General features: G+C 32.7%; 1 protein-coding gene across 1 annotated transcript; it reads left to right on the forward strand.

Annotated features, from left to right (window-relative positions):
• The first annotated feature begins 207 nt into the window (after nt 1-207).
• On the forward strand, nt 208-1423 carry LOC117910979. Its single transcript, XM_034825151.1, has 4 exons — nt 208-293; nt 377-484; nt 586-906; nt 1418-1423. Exons 2-4 carry the CDS (start codon nt 419-421, stop codon nt 1421-1423), a joined length of 393 nt encoding a protein of 130 aa, XP_034681042.1. The 5' UTR covers nt 208-293; nt 377-418.
• Nucleotides 1424-18652: the final 17229 nt, after the last annotated feature.

Here is an 18652-nt window from a genome sequence, read left to right on the forward strand (position 1 = left end):
AGGTGGCTCATCCACTTTTGGGGTACACCTGAAGCCAAGGTAAAGATAATGATCTTTTCTTGATAATGTATCTTATGATACTCATATTCACATAAATTTATATTTATTAGTTATATCTAACCTAATACTTCATGTATATAACTTTTATTATGTTTCTATTACCTATATAGGTGACTTGCTAATTTTTTAATTGATGTAGGATATCTCAGAAAAAAAACAAGGCAAATAGGGCAAAGCAAGTGATAAAGCATACATCGGGATCAAAAAGTTATGCTCAAATTCGATATGAACAGGTTGAAAATTTATTATTAATATGATTTGTTTGTACACAAATAATTTATCATAAATAACTCAATTGTTTTACTTGTAAGAACAGGCACAAAAGAAGGAGGATCGAAGTGAGCCCAATAGAATTGAGATGTTTGCCCTGACACACACAAGAAAAGATGGGACGCCTGTTGATGATCATTCTAAGGAGATTATGGTAATGAAGTAAATAAATTTTATATACTTGTATTTCAATCATAGCCACATACTAAATTATTTTAAAAGTTTAACAATTTTTTTATTATTTTATAATTCCAGGATCAATTTCAGCAATTACTATCCCAACTTGAGGGGACATCTTCTTCTACTTCTGCATCATCTGAAGCATCTACATCTGTAGCATCTACATATGTAGATGAGATATATACTCAAGTCATGGGTCCAGAGAGACATGGTCGTGTTCGAGGGTATGGATTTGGTCCTACTCCTACCTCAATCTTTGGTTCTACTAGTAGAAGGCGATCAAGAGTTATTCTTTCAACACAAATTGAAAACGCCCAAGAGATGCTAATAGTTGTAGAACAAAAGTTTACAACTGCAACTGAAGAACTCTCAAATGTGAAAAAGGAACTCTCACATGTGAAAGAAACATTTGAAGAGAGGTTGATAGAAGTTCAAAGGAAGACACGAGAAGAAGTGAAAGAAGAGTTTGAAGAAAAAATGATGGAAATGCAAAGAAAAATGCAAGCACAAATGCAAGCACAAATTCAAGCACAAATTCAAGAACAGATGATGCAAATGATGTAACAATTTCAGCAAAAGCAGTAGAAATTTGAAGATTTTGCTACATCTTTATATGATAGATTCTCTTAACTTTTTTGAAGATTATGCTACTTATTTATATGATAGATTCTCCTAACTTTTTTAGCTTTCTATGACTATTATGTGATGTTTGGTTGGTTGATTTGTTATATTATGTTAGAATATGAAACTAAATTTGAATCTCTTTGTTATTTGTTTGTTTGGTTTTTTTTTTTTTTTTGTTATATTATGTTTTTTTTATATTTAATGACTTATTGATATATAAGTTTTTAACTAGCTTGGGATAATTGATTGTAATATATTGAAATTGTTTTAATTGCATATACAGGTCTAAAATGCGTTTGTTTGGGTTTATAACAGGTTTGGGAAATTTGAATTTATAAAAAACTAATTTCCAAATATAACAAATTTTAGTCACGACCACTAAAAATTTGTGACTATAAGCGTATTTTAGTCACGATCAGTAATGAACCGTCACCAAAATTTGGGGATAGGGCGGCCATCCATGATTAATTTCAGTCACGGTTATTAGTAGTCGTGACCATAAGTGTACATTTTGTCATAATAGACCTAACAATTAGTCACGGTCAATTAATTACCGTGACCATATACCTATATTTAGTCACGGTCAGGGGCATTGACCGTGACCATAAGATTACATTTAGTCACGATCAGGGGCATTGACCGTGACCATAAGGTTACATTTAGTCACAGTCAGGGGCATTGACCGTGACCATAAGGTTACATTTAGTCACGGTCAGGGGCATTGACCGTGACCATAAGATTACATTTAGTCACGGTCAGGGGCATTGACCGTGACCATAAGATTACATTTTGTCACGATCAGGGGCATTGACCGTGACCATAAGGTTACATTTAGTCATGGTTTATTACCTGACCGTGACTAAATCAACTTAATAAGTAGCAAAGTATTCTTAACTTTTTTTGTCACAGTTTTTGTGTGGCCGTCACAAAAAAAGAAATCATATGGTCACGATCACTTAGGAAACCGTGACCAATACTTTTAGCTACGCCTCATATTGTGACGCTTGGTCACAGTTTCATAAGACCATGACGATAGGTTTTGCTCACGGATATATAAGATTTGGTGACGGTTCCCAATCGTCACCAAAAATCCTATTTCTTGTAGTGCCCAGGGGATCCATCTGCAGTTGGGAACTTTGGTTGTGAAGGATAATAATAAGGAAAAACCCCATTTCCTGACATTTGAGGCCAACCTTCAACTGCAGGCGACATGGGCGGATAGATACAAGTAGAGGGTAGTGTTCCATGTCCAATTGCAGCTCCTAAAATGTTCATTTGTTCATTTGTATCAAAACACCCTTTTAGTATCGAAAATACCAAAAAATTAAACTTCATTTGTTCTAATTTTCTCTTCATTCTACCCATATATGACTTTTAAAAAGTGCAATATCATTTCCAAACCCAATGTTGCTTGATACTTCCATTTAACTTTTACTCTTTGAATCAAGTCCTAAATACCCATTCCTTATTTTCCTCACTCTATTGGCAAACATATCCCATAAGTTTTATCTCTTCCGATCTTCTTATTAAGTTTCAATAGTTGAGCAAACAATCCCCAAACCAAATTTTTATATTCATTTTAGGTCAAAGAAAAAATTGAATTTCTTAGATATCATCAATCAAATGTTCATATTTTAAAATCTAATTACTTACAAATTTGAGTTGTTAGGTATAGAATTTCTTAGATATAGTCAACCAACTGTTTTGCATTCTAAGATCTAATTACTTACAATTTTGAGTTGTTAGGTAAGATCTTATTTATTTGAAGGATAACATAGTATGTATTATCTAACAACTTAAATTTATAAGCAAATGGATTTTAAATAATGTCAGTATTTATTTTGATATTATTTTTAATTATTAAGATATTGTATTTTAAATATGAAACAACTATTTCCTCATCTTAAATTTTTATATTAATCTTAGGAGAGAGATAACATTAAATTTCTTAAATATCATTAACCAATTATTTGTACTTTATGATCTATTTTCTTACAAATTTAAGTTGTTAGGCAACGACCTATTCATTTGGTGGATGAGATGGGATGTCTTACCTAATAACTTAAATTTATAAACAAGTAGTTTTTAAAAAATATTTGTATTCATCTTTATATTATTTTAATTATTGGTTATTCATATTAGGTTAAGCATTGAATTTCTTAGATATTACCAATCACTTATTTGCATTTGAAAATCCATTTCCTTATAAAATTGAGTTGGTAGGTAACGTCTTATTCATTTAGAGGACAAGATGGAGGTATTACTTAAAAACTTAAATTTATAAGCAAATAAATTTTAAATAGTATGTATATATTCATTGTTATAGATATTATTTTTAATTTTTATGGTATTGTATTTTAAACATATGAAACACGCGCGATTTCATTATCTCAAATTTGTATATTCATATTAGGTCAAATATTGAATTTCTTTCGAATCATCGATTAATTATTTACATTTTAAAATCCATTTATTTACAAAATTGAGTTGTTAGGTAATGTCTTATTCATTTGGAGGATAAGATGGGATGTATTACTAAACAACTTAAATTCATAAGCAAATGGATTTTAAATGCTATGTATATTAAATGTATATTTTAATTGTTAAGGCACTATATTTTAAACATATGAAACAACGATTTCATTATCTAGATTTTTTATATTCATCTTAAGTTAGAGAAAACATTGAATTTATTAAATATCATCAACCAGTTGTTCACCTTTTAAAATCTATTTGCTTACAAATTTGAGTTGTTAGGCAATGTCTTATTCATTTGGAGGATAAGATGGAATGTATTATATAACAATAATTTCATTATCTCAAATTTTTATATTCATATTAAGCTATAGAAAACATTGAATCTATTTGCTTAAAATTTTGAAATGTTAAGAAATAGGTCGATTCTTATCCATTTGGAGGATAAGATGGGACGTATTACCTAACAATTTAAACTTATATAATAAGCAAATAGATTTTAAACAATGTGTATATTCATTTTTATATTATTTTTAATTATTAAGGTACTATATTTTAAATATATGAAACAACATTTAAGGTTTCTTAAATGTAATTCAATTATCAAATTTCTATATAATTTTTTTATTTTTCAGTTTTTATAATAATAAAAAAAAAAGGTTTTATTTAAGCTACAAAGCAACTAATCATCTTATTGTTATAAGTTTCATGACCTTATTTTCATACACCATCTCCAATCATATGCATGCTGATTTGAGAAGCCTATAATTTCATCATTCACTACTACAAAAATAGTTTATGGTGTCACTATTTACGGTGTCACTTTTAAAATAATGACACCATAGGATTTATAATTAATGAAGGTGACACATCATATAAAAAATCTTCAATTGAGGTAGTTAGATGATATTAATTTTATATTTATAGTGTCATTTTTTGGGAAGTGACATCATATAAAATAATTTTTTTTAAGTATTATAACCCATTTTTAGAATTAATAATGATGGATACTATATAAAAATCCCATTGTTTCCATATCTCACCCACAATCCAAAAAATCTCAATATATAAATCCTATATATAAAATCATGATCTTCTTCAACCTTTTCTCTCACCCATAGTCAACACGCTCAAAACCGACATTCTTCACTTTGTGGACTCCCAGGTAACCCAAAATCTCTTGGATCTATCATTTTTTTTTTCTTTTGTTAATGTCATTGTATTAATTGTTTCAACATCTTTGTATTATGGTTTTTGTGAATTGTGTATTCTTGAGTTGTAGGGAAGAAAAATTTAGGTTTAATCTTCCAGCATAGAAGAAAAAACTGTAGATTAATTGATTTTTTAATCTAAACCAAACACATGATCAAATCCTTAAAAAAAGTGAAAAACAGGAAAAAAAAAAAAGAATGATTTTTAATATCTATTTGTGTGAGAATGACAGGTACAGAATTTTTTTGAGATATACTATCACATAATCTCCATCCTTTCTAAAAAACAAGAGAGGAAAAAAAATGATTTTTCTGTTTGTATCTAAGTGGGAATGAGATATAGAATTTCGTTGAGAGTATCCAACCCCAAAAGGACCAATTCGGGAAGGCATGTGTGGTATTGACGGGAGATGATAAGATGGAAATCATAACCATAGCCATGTTCGATCTCTCTATGTCTTTCTATCCTCTTCAATTAATTCATGGGCATAGATATTTTATTTAGTTTTAATATTTAGTTTATTTATAGTTTATTTAGTTTCTAAAATCCAATTAGCTAGATATTTTATTTGATTTTATTTTTATATTTAAGTAGTTGAGTTTTGGAAAGTTTTTATATTTTGTTAATAGAAATAGAAATTTTTATATTTTTTATTATTAGGAATTTCTATTTTGTTAAATTGTAAGTATCTATCTCAATAAGAGATTATTAATATTCAAATGAAAGTGATGTAAGAGAGTAAATATTTTAATGCTCAATTATATTTTAATGTTTTTTTTTTTACATAAGGGTTTATTTATGTTTTCAATTTTGAAGTTCCCTTTCCAAGTCCATCAACAAAAGTAGTGTCCAACCTTAAAATGGGCATGTGTGGTATTGACGGGAGATGATAAGATGGAAATCATAACCATAGCCATGTTCTCTCTGTGTCTTTCTATCCCCTTCAATTAATTCATGGGCATAGATATTTTATTTAGTTTTTATATTTAGTTTATTTATAGTTTATTTAGTTTCTAAAATCCAATTAGCTAGATATTTTATTTGATTTTGTTTTTATATTTAAGTAGTTGAGTTTTGGAAAGTTTTTATATTTTGTTAATAAAAATAGATATGAGGACTTAAAGGGTTTATATTTAGGTAGTGCTTGAGCCAAGGAAAATGATAGCCCACTATCTTGACCCTATGCATCACAAACCGTGTGAGGACTTAAAGGATATCGTAAACATGTAAGTTCTTCCTATTATTTTTCATAGTATTATTTTTAAATAAAAAAAATACATTCACCTCAAACACATTTTTTTATTATTTATATATATTAAAACATATAACATTTACCTATTTTTAAAATGTACCCATTGAGCTTATTTACATAGGACTCTTCGAATATCTGCAAAGAAAACATCTAAGAGGGAGTCATCTTAGCAACTAGTGCAAGTGACATCCAAAAATTTTTCTTTACACATTAGCTTATGCATTTGCACCATTTATATATGTGAGTACTAATGTTATTTTATAATTGATCGATTAGTGTCCAAGACAAGAAGGAGGGTTCGAATGTGGCTACTTTGTTATGAGATTCATTAAAGAGATAATTTTTTATCCTACAATTATTGCTTCAAAGGTATTACTTATTTAATGAATTGTACATAGTTTTAGGCTTCCAAATGTTATGCATTTTAATGTTATTTTCTTATTTGATTTCAGTTTTGTGATAAAAAAAAAAAACATATTGTCAAGTAGAATTATATTTCCATTTATTCATCAGAAGAAGCGCCCTTCGATGAAATTAGAGGAGAATGGGCTACTTTTGTGCTACAACTAATCATGAATCATGTTAATGCATCACGATCACCATGCATGGTGAGTCCCTTAGCTACTACATGAATTTTTCCATAGGTATTGTATAGTAATGCTTATTCTTTGAATAATGTTTCTATTTGAAAAAAAAAAATAGTTCTTAGATTTGTTCATTTATGATAACATCGATCCATGTTTATTTTCTTCAATAAAAATCTCTAAAACTCATTAAATTTTGAAATGCAGGTATACACTCTTGGGATGGTGAAATGGAGAATAAAAAGAAAGAAGAAGGCAACAAGATTTTGGGTTTTTAAATGCAACTCTTATGTTATACGTTGTAGGACATAAACGTTACTTTAATTGCAACTGAGAAATTTAGATTTTTAGATGGGACTTTTATGTCATTTTATGGTTAGCCGGTTTTATGCTTAGGAAATGGAGGTATACATGAATCTTGGGATCTTTAACATTTCTAAATCATGTTTTGGTATGTATTCACTCTTCTTTTTTAGTTTTGATGGGTTTGATATGTTGGATGTACTATCCTTTTGTGAACATTTGATATACAAATATTATTAGATGATCAATGTATTATGAGTTATTCTAGAAACATTACAGAAAAATGAGTTAAATATAATATGATTGTTATATTTATGGACAAAATATAAATAGGTTAATCTTATTAATTCATAAGCATTACAAAAATCAACAACTAAAACCAATCATATCTTCCACAATAATTTACAATGATGTGATACCATAACTTAAAGGTGATGCATTTAATGTGACATCATAACTCAAAGATGATGTATTTAATGTGACACCCTATCATCACTAGAAATATATGGTGTCACTTCCGAATGGGTCACCATTTATCTACTTTGGTGTCACTTCCAAATATGTCACCAATTGGTACCCTCTATGGTGTCAGTGGAGAAGGTGACGCTATGTTGTAGTGACACCCTATGTTTATGGTGACTCATTATAAATGTCACCATATACCTTTTTCCTTGTAGTGGTTGCTTACAAGTCTCATATGGATAGACGAGAGAATCATAAACAAGAAGTTCTTTAATTCTTATCAATAGACCATAAAGATTTATTTTACTTCAAAACATTAACGTATCATTTCATTAAATGCATTAATGGACAAGGAGTGCAAAAATGTAACCCATTGTGCGTGAACTTCTTGAATAGAGAATTTGTATTTGCAACTCATTTAATAGCAAAAAGTCCAACACTAAATTTGGTATAAAATACTCAAAATAATTAGATAGTAAACATGTTCCTTATTAAAAAAAAAAAAAGATTATTTAAATATTTTTTTTAAAAGTTATGTACTCCTTTTAGAATTCATTTTAAATCAAATATTATTAATTAGTATTTTTTTAGAAAAATTATTATTTATTTTAACAAAAAACATTTATATTTTTATTAAAATATGAACATTCATGTTGTATACTCTTGGTTCTCACTACACTATTGAATTGCTACTTATCAAAATTGCAATTAATCAAATTACACCACATGTGTATAGATCCCATTATTTCAAACATTCTATTGTTTTATACATTTGTTTCATCCTTTAGTACTTCAATTTCATTGTTTATGCCTATTTCTATTTATTTATACTTAGGTCTTATTATTTATACATTTATTTAAGGATTTAGATTTTATCCTATGTTTTTCAGTGATTTGGATTAAATACATCCCATAATAACAAATAATAATAATAATAATAATAATAATAATAATAATAACAATAATAATTATTATAATTATAACATGTTGTAAAAGTATAAAGTGAAAGGAGAAGAAAACAAGAAAGAGAAATTAGAACGTAGGAAGAGAATAGAATAATTTTCATTAGAGGTATCTCCCTTTTATAGAGAGTCACAAAGAGATATACATCAATATGGATGATCATCCACAAGTTCCCATAATCCGGTAAATTCTCATATTTTATAACACTCCCCCTTGGATGATCAAAAGAATATGCCTCATTAAAACCATACTAGGAAAAACCTTAGTGAAGGAAAAAGAGTACAATATTCTTTTGGATCACTATAGTTGCCTCGTTAAAAACCTTGCCAGTAGAACCCAATGGGACAAAACCTGGACGAAGGAAAAAAGAGTGCAGTATATTCATATTATCATTCTCCCCCTCATGTAAACATGATTATGATTTATTCAACATCTCAAATGGTAGATCTCTCCATATTCGCATTCTAAAGTCATACCTTAACTTTTTCAATGTGGTCGAAGGTAACGCCTTTGTGAATAGATCTGCTAGATTATTGCATGATCGAATCTGTTGAATATCGATCTCACCTTTCTTTTGGGGCTCATGAGTATAGAAGAATTTAGGGGAAATATGCTTAGTTTTGTCACATTTTATGAATCCTCATTTAATTTGTGCAATACAAGCAGCATTATTTTCATATAACTTGGTTGCATTGCCTCTGATGGAAGGTAGTCCACATGTTTCTTGAATATGTTGAATCATTGACCTTAGCCATATACATTCATGACATGCTTCATGAGTTGCTAGTATTTCTGAATGATTTGATGATGTGGTCACCATTGTTTATTTGATAGATCTCCATGAGATAGCAGTACCATTGTAATTAAATACATACCCTGTTTGTGACCTACCTTTATGTGGATCTGAAAGATATCCTGCATCTACATATTCAAGCAATTGTTGCTTTGATTCCCTTGAGTAAAATAGACCCATATTAGTAGTTCCGCGAAGATAACACAATATATGTTTGATACCATTCCAATGTCTTCGAGTTGGAGCGGAACTGTATCTTGCTAATAAATTGACAGAAAAAGCAATGTATGAATAAGTATAATTGGCAAGATACATAAGTGCAGCAATAGCACTAAGATATGGTACTTCAGGACCAAGTAATTCTTCATCTTTTTTCGCAAGGACGAAATGGGTCTTTTTTCACATCAAGTGATCTGACAACCATTAGAATGTTGAGTTGAGAATATCTGTGAGGACTTTATTGGTGTTGGCAGATATAAGACCCTGATGAATGAGGAGTATCTAGATATTTTTAATTGGCACCAATAATTGCCAGACCTTGTTATCACGCGAGTCTTAATGAATTAGAGCACGTTCGATAATGATTATAGGAAATGATTTTGATATTTTTAATATTTGAAAATTTTTATAATTCAAATGTTAGAAATACTATAAATACTTTTTAGAATTATTCTCAAATGCACTTTTACTTGATGGAAAGAATTAGCTTGAGAGAAAACACGTGTAGAAGAGTTGGGAAAAAAAAAAACTAAAAACACAAAAACGAAAATGAAAAACAAAACAAAAAATGGATTGAAGCTGGTTTAGCGAACCTGAGCAGTCCTGCGCATTTGCTGAAGAGTGAGCATTTGATGGACATTGAGCATTGTTGGTCCATTTTGATAAATGGCCTCGCCTTGGTTTGCAAGATTGACTTGGGGCAGAATTGGAACCATCGAGGGCGCAGGGTGGTTTGGAGGATTGACTTAGGCGAAGACTTGTGCAGGAACCCCTGGTGGCACAGGGTGGTGGTTTGAATGATTGACGTAGGCCAAGAATTCTGTAGGAACCACTGGTGGCACAGGGTGGTTCGAAGGATTAACATGGGGCCAGACTTCTGCAGTAATCACTGGTGGCACAATAACAGAAAAGATAATGCTTAGCCACTAAGTGATAATGTCCATCTGTTGTAAACGTTTATCAGTTATAATGTTTATCCTTTTAGTTAAACTAGGAGTAGGAATGTTTATCTTTTTAGTTAAATTGGGAGTAGGAGTCTTTATGTAAATATCCACCTCTCTTTCTATATAAGTCGTATGTGTTTCACATTCTGGATAATAAGAAATTTTCAGCCTTTATTCCACAACTTTTGTCATGGTATCAGAGCCAGATACCTAAAGAAAATATATCATGGTAGAAAAATCTTCGACTCACACAAAGATGATAGAACCATCTTCACCTCTTTACCTACATCCATCTGATAATCCAGGGGCAACCATCACGACATGTGTGTTCAATGGTGAAAATTATGATATGTAGGAGAAGGCTGTGAGAAATGCATTGAGAGTGAAAAACAAGCTTGGGATCATTGATGGGACAGTAAACAAACCAAAAGGAGAAAATGGAAACGAATTGAATGCATGGGAAGCATGTAACTCGATGGTTATATCATGGATGTTTAATGTGATTGATAAGAGTTTACATTCGAGTGTAGCCTATGTGCAGACTGCAAAAGACATGTGAGAGGATCTCAAAGAAAGATATGTTGTTGGAAATGCTCCGAGGGTTCATCAACTTAGAAGTGAAATCGTGAACTTGAAACAAGAAGGAATGACAGTTGCTGCATATTATGACAAAATAAAAGGCATGTGGGATGAATTAAATCAATACATCAAGATACCTAAGTGTACTTGTGAAGCAGCTTAAGCAATAATGAAAAGTAGAGAAGATGAGAAGGCACATCAGTTTCTCATGGGTTTAGATGACACTATATTCGGGACCGTGAGATCGTCTATCTTAGCCCTTGATCCCTTACCTACTTTGGGAAAAATATATGCGATGGCTACACAAGAAGAACGCCATCGTAGCATGCCCAGAGGAGCTGATCGTGCTGAAATAATAGTTTTTGCAGCGAAGACAGAGAAACTTGGGGGATAAACTAATAAAAGTGGGAGTTGTACATATTGCGGAAAGGCGGGACATGATGTTGCAGATTGCTTTCAACTAAAAGGATATCCCGACTGGTGGCTAACACTCCAGATGGGACGAGGAAGGGGACGTGGATGTGGCCGCAACAGTTATGTTGGAAGAGGAGCAACTTCAGGACACGCTCATTATGCAAATGTAGTTGCTGAAGCAGATACGCAAGAAAAAGGACAGTGCATTGGACATGATGTGGAACATAGTATGATCCCAGGACTGAATGATGACAACTTCCAAAAACTCATGGCTTTACTCAGAAATGGAAGCAATAATGCAGAAAAACTGATCGGTAAGAATAAAATTGTGGAAGAATGGATATTGGATAGTGGTGCATCCATGCATATGACAGGAATGAGAGATTTGTTTGATTCGCTACGTAAAGGGGAGACAGCATGTGTGACTGCCTGATGGAACAAAAACCTTAGGAAATGAAATGGGATATGTGAAGCTCTCTAAAGATTTATGCTTAAAAGATGTTTTATACGTCCCTACCTTGAAATGCAATTAAATCTCTATAGGCCAATTATTAAAAGAAAAAAAATTATATAGTCACATTTACTGATTCGTTTTGTGTGATACAGGATCGCACTTCGAGGAATCCGATTGAAGTGGGTGAGCTGAGGAATGGAGTGTACTACTACAAGCCATTACAAGAAGAGAAGGTGAACGCAGTGAAAGTTGAAGAAAAGTACGAATTGTGGCACTGGAGGTTAGGGCATCCTTCAAATTGTGTTTTAGCTTCCATTCATAGTTTAGGAAATAATGTGATGAAGGGAATTGAGGACTATGTTTGTGATTCATGTTGTCATGGAAAAAAAGTACGAAATTCTTTTCAGTTGAGTAATAAAATAGCATTTGAAATTTTTAATCTCATACATGTAGATATATGGAGTCCATATCAAACTCCCACTACTTCAGGGGCACATTATTTTCTTACCATTGTAGATGATCATAGTAGAGGGGTGTGGATATATCTTATGAAAGAAAAGAGAGAAACCAAAGATATTTTACAAAATTTTTGTTTTATGACCAAAATGCAATTTGATAAACTGGTTAAATGCATCAGAAGTGATAATGGATTAGAATTTTGCTCAGGACAAATGATGAGTTTCTATAAAAGAGAAGGAATATTAAGGAAGAGCAGCCTGGTAAACACCCCACAACAAAATGGGAGAGTGGAGAGAAAACACCAACACATATTAAATATTGCTAGGACATTGTGATTTCAAGTTTGTCTACCAATAGATTTTTGGGGAGAATGTGTTTTAACGGCAGCATACTTGATAAATCGAACCCCACACCTATATTAGATGGAAAGATGCCTTATGAAATATTATTTGGCGAGAAACCGAATTATGAGTACCTGAGAGTCTTTGGTAGTTTGTGTTATGCCCATAAAAAGTCACATAGTAATGATAAGTTTAATGCTAGAACCCGGTGATGCGTATTTGTAGGTTATCCCTATGGAAAGAAAGGATGGAAACTTCACGATCTAGAAACCAAAGAACAGTTTGAGAGTAGGGATGTAATATTTCATGAAACAATTTTTCCTTTTTGTCAAAGCAGCAAGGGAGATAAGGAACAAAAATTCCAGAACAATGGGAACATAGAATCTTACATTGAAGATGATGATGTCATAGTAAAGAAAACATGTGAAAGAGAGAGTGAGAAAAATAGTGAAAGGGAGAAAGGGGCAGAAAATATGGAGACAGGAGAGGATCAAAGCCAGGGGAAGATGCTTGGTAGGGGACATAGACAACACAAAGAACCGAGACATCTCCAAGATTATATATGTTATTTGGCTAGAAGCTTAAGTACACTTTGTTCCAAGGCAAGCTCAATCCAAAAGGTACCCTCAGGTGAGCCTTATCCTATTGCGAATTATGTGACTTATACAAAATTTTCTGTTGGCCATCGAGCTTTTCTTGCAGCAATAAATATTGAAAAGGAACCAAGAACTTACAAAGAAGCGGTTATAGACAACAGATGGAAAGAATCCATGGCAAAGGAAATTGAAGCATTGGAGGCTAATTAGACATGGAAAGTAGTTGACCCACCGCTAGAAAAGAAAGCAATAGGATGCAAGTGGATATACAAAATAAAATACAACGCAGATGGATCAATTGAGCGGTACAAAGAGAGGTTAGTGGTGTAGGGATTTACACAGATTGTAGGAATAGACTATCAAGAGACATTTGCTCCAGTGGCAAAAATGACAAGTGTAAGGTGCTTTCTAGCTGTAGCAGTGGCAAAAAGCTGGGAATTACACCAAATGAACGTAAACAACACATTTCTACACGGAGACCTTGAAGAAGAAGTGTATATGAAGATGCCAGAAGGGTTCAAGGCCACTGGAAAGAACAAAGTTTGCAAGTTACAAAAATCGTTGTATGGATTGAAACATGCATCGAGACAATGGTTTGCGAAACTCACGACAGCTTTGAAAGAATATGGTTTTCAACAATCATTGGATGATTATTCACTCTTTACTTATCGACGTGGAAACATAGTGATGAACCTATTGGTATATGTGGATGATTTAATATTGGCTGGGAATGACAACAAAGTATGCGAAGCTTTCAAAAACTTTCTTGACAGAAAATTTGGAATCAAGAATCTAGGACAACTGAAATACATTCTTGGAATCGAGGTGGCAAGAGGCAAGGATGGATTGTTTTTATCACAACAAAAATATGCTTTAAACATTATAAAGGAATGTGGGCTGTTAGGAGCGAGACCAGTGGAATTTCCAATGAAAGAAAACCACAAACTAGCACTTGCTAATGGGAGATTTCTAAATGACCCAGGAATGTACAGGCGACTTGTGGGACGATTGATATACTTAACTGTAACAAGGCCAGACCTGACGTATGCTATTCATGTTTTGTCACAATTCATGCAAAGCCCACGGAAAGAACACCTAGATGCAGCTTATAGAGTCGTTCAATATCTGAAAAAAGGACTAGGTCAAGGAAGACTTTTGAAAGCAGAAAATGATCTTCAACTTTATTGTTATTTAGATTCGGACTGGGCAAGTTGTCCATTAACAAGACGATCAATCAGCGGATGTTGCATTAAACTTGGGACATCACTAATTTCGTGGAGGTGCAAAAATCAAGGAACTATATTAAGATCTTCAGTAGAAGCAAAGTACCATTCCATGGTAATGGCAACAAGCGAGTTAACGTGGATAAAATCACTTCTTGCATTATTAGGAGTGCTTCATGATAAGCCAATGAAATTATACTGTGATAATAAAGTTGCTTTACACATTACAGAAAATCCCGTATTCTATGAGATGACCAAACACATCGAAATAGACTATCATTTTGTTCGAGAGAAGGTGCAATCAGGTGAGATAGTGACAACATATCTTCCTTCAAAGCTGCAAGTAGTAGACATGTTCACCAAAGCACTTGGAAGACAACAATTCCTTTTCTTATCAAGCAAGTTGGGCATTCGAGATCTTCATGCACCAACTAGAGGGGGAGTAACAGAAAAGATAATGCTTAGCCACTAAGTTATAATGTACATCTGTTGTAAATGTTTATCAGTTATAATGTTTATCCTTTTAGTTAAACTAGGAGTAGGAATGTTTATCCTTTTAGTTAAACTATGAGTAGGAGTCTTTATGTAAATATCCACCTATATAAGAAATTTTCACATTCTGGATAATAAGAAATTTTCAGCCTTTATTCCACAACTTTTGTCACATAGGGTGGTGGTTCGAAGGATTGACGTGGGCCCAGACTTCTGCAGGAACCACTGGTGGCCTAGGGGATCCATCTACAGTTAGGAACTTTGGTTGTGGAGGATAATAATAAGGAAAAACCCCATTTCCTGACATTTGATGCCAACCTTCAACTGCAGGCGAGATGGGCGGATAGATACAAGCAGAGAGTAGTGTTCCATGTCCAACTGCAGCTCCTAAAATGTTCATTTGTTCATTTGTATCAAAACACCCTTTTAGTATCGAAAATACCAAAAAATTAAACTTCATTTATTCTAATTTTCTCTTCATTCTACCCATATATGACTGATTACTACTCAAAAAGAGCATATTTTAGATAATAATTCTCATGAGTTTCACGTCTTTTGAGTAGTAATTATACCTAAAACACTCAATTAACATGTTGTTGCCCTTGCAAGAGTTACTAACAAGTTTTATGAAGTTTTGGAGTCATTTCAAGGTATGTTTTTGATAAATTTGTGACAAAAGAGATGAATCAAATTGAAGAAAACAAATAAAGTTGATGATGATCCAAATGCATAATGAAAGAAGCAATGAAATGCACTTGGACCAAGCTTTGGAGCTTAATTGAAGGTGGTGGAAATGGATTAAAAATAAAGAAATGAGAGAAATTGCAAAGAGGAGTCAGAATAGCATGATTTTCGATTTCGTATGACCATGCGAAATTTTCGCATAGTCATGCGAAATGAAACAGAAAGGAGGTGGCTGCAGCACATAAGGAAATTGTGAGAAAGTGATTTCGCATGACCATGCGAAATTTTCGCACAGTCATGCGAAACACTCCAGAAGAACGAAATTGAAGCTGTTGGATTTTCCACTTCGCACCATCATGCGAGATTGCTAGGGGCTCGTGCGAAAATGCATTTTCTCCAGATTCCTTGATGAAGAAGCATCCGGAAGACCTCTAAAATGTTGCCAAGTGTCCTTTTTACCTTGGCCTATAAATAGAAACGAGATGGACTCATTTAAGGACTTTTACTTTTGATACATTTTCTAATTGTAGAACTTTTTAGATTTCTTTTCTCTATATAATTCTCTACTTTCCTTCATTTTCTCGGTAGCCAAACATGTCTTGTGAGATCAAATCTCCAAGCATGAGTGGCTAAATCTTGTTTTTCTCGGAGGAAGGAAGATCTAAAGGCAAGATCTATGGTGAATTAGAGAATTGAGCTTGAATTGCAAAGGTAATTTGATCCAATTGATTGATTAATTGAAATTTGGGGATTTTTCTCTTCAAATTATCTTGGATGATTACTACAATGCAAGCTAGGTAGATTCATCAAATTCTTAATGCTAGATTTGATGAGATTGAATAGTTGCATAGTGTGAATCATTGGAAGGTAATTTAAGATGAATTGAATTTATGATTCAAATTAATCTCTTGGATTAGATTACCTAATTTGAAGAAAAATTAGATCTAGACCTAAAGCTAAATCAAAAATCGGTTTAGATGAAAATTTAGGTTTTCAATCTAACTTGATGAAAATTAGATCTCAACACCTATTCACCATGGAAATTGCTCTCTAGAAAATCCTAACTCCGAGAATCTCACATCTTATTAATTTTCTTCTCTTTTACACTTCATTTTCATCTCAATTTGAATACATTGTTATTTTGGAATTTTATCATGCATTTTCAAATCAATTTCATTTGATCACAATCATTTCTTATCATCTCATTCAAGCCTTAATTACCAAGAATAATCCATCCTTGTGGACGATACCTAAAAACCACTATACTACAGTAGTTTGTACTAAAACCACTTTTTGATCGGGTACAAATTGCTATAGAAGAGTGAATTAGGTTATAAATTTTGTTTTGATCCAACAAACGACAAAATCTGAGTGATCAAAAATGGCGCCGTTGCCGGGGATGGTGCCAAGGTGATTGAGGCATTTTCTTTGGTGAGGATTAACCCTTGTGATCCACATCACAAGATTGGTGAAGTTCTCTTTACCGATTCTCCATTTTTTTATTATTTTTTATTCCATTTTTTATCTTTTATTTTTATCTTTTGTTCTTTTTGTTTTGTTATGGTTTTTCTTAGCTTGTTTTGTAGGCTCTCCATTGCGTGCTACATTGAGAATAAAACTCAAGGGAGAGATTGAAAAGGACTTATATTGCTAATCATTTTTGGTTTGTGATCCAATTGTTGAGGAAATGGAAAATCAAAGGGAAAATCAACAAACTCAACAAGGACCAAACAATGGCAATTCTCACATGTCTAGATCAATGAGAGAGTATATGCATCCTCAAAGGATAGGCATGGGATCATGTATAATTCTTCCTAATGAGCCTATTGTGATAAAAACTCACTTGGTACCCCTTCTACCTCAATTTCATGGAATGGAGAATGAGAATCCTTATACTCACATCAAGGATTTTGAAGAAGTTTGTCATACTTTTCAAGAAGGGACTACATCCATAGAGCTTATGAGATTGAAGCTTTTTCCATTCACATTGAAGGATAAGGCTAAGTTGTGGTTCAACTCATTGAGGCCCCAAAGCATAAGGTCATGGTTGGAACTACAAACAACCTTCTTGAAGAAATTTTTCCCCATACATCGCACAAGTGGCTTGAAGAAGCAAATTACCAACTTTGTGGCATTGGACAATGAAAAATTTTATGCTTGTTGGGAAAGATATATGGAAGTAATCAATGCTTGTCCTCATCATGGTTTTGACACATGGATGTTGGTGAGTTACTTCTATGAGGGCATGTCGCCAACTATGAAGCAATTGCTAGAAACCATGTGTGGAGGTGACTTTATGAGCAAAAGTTCCGATGAAGCTTTTGAATTTTTGAATTATGTGGCTGAAATATCAAGGTCATGGGATGAACCACATGAAAGGGATTTACACAAGTCTAAGTCTCAAAGCAATTCAAAAGGGGGAATGTATATGTTGAATGAAGATGTTGATCTACAAGCTAAAATGATAGCTTTGACAAAAAGGCTAGAGGAACTTGAAGCTAAGGGATTTCATGAGGTGAATGCAATATATGATAATCCAATTTACATGGAGCAATGTTCTAGTTATCAATCTATAGAACATGAAGTGAGTGATTATCCTACAATACCAGCCATGGGGGAAAGACTTGTTGAGAATCATCTAAACATGTCATGGAATTGTGGACAAGAACAATTTTCTTCAAGGCAATACTCACAAAGCCAACAATTCATGGAAGACTCTCCACAACAAGTTTCTTTGGTTGAGCAAGCTATTGTAAACTTGAGTAAAATTTTGGGAGATTTTATTGGTGATCAAAAGAATATCAATACTCAAGTAAACCAAAGGACAGATCATGTGGAGACATCTTTCAATCAGAAATTTGATAGCTTGCAAACCAATCTCACACAAAAGATTGATAATATGCAGCTTGTTATTTCTAAACTCACAAGCATGCATACGGTGCAAGAAAAAGGAAAATTCTCTTCACAACCCCAACAAAATCCAAGTGGAGTTCATGAAATTAGAGAGACAAGTGAAAGTTCTATTGAGAAGGATGAAGTCAAAGCAGTCATTACCTTAAGAGATGGTAA

This window comes from Vitis riparia, chromosome 3 (genome assembly GCF_004353265.1).
Source record: "Vitis riparia cultivar Riparia Gloire de Montpellier isolate 1030 chromosome 3, EGFV_Vit.rip_1.0, whole genome shotgun sequence".
NCBI classification, from domain to species: Eukaryota; Viridiplantae; Streptophyta; class Magnoliopsida; order Vitales; family Vitaceae; genus Vitis; species Vitis riparia.

Coding starts and splice junctions, on each gene's coding strand:
- LOC117910979 (XM_034825151.1), top strand. CDS start 419: ATGTTTGCCCTGACACACACAAGAAAAGATGGGACGCCTGTTGATGAT. Junction 485..585: donor ATCATTCTAAGGAGATTATG/GTAATGAAGTAA, acceptor TTATAATTCCAG/GATCAATTTCAGCAATTACT.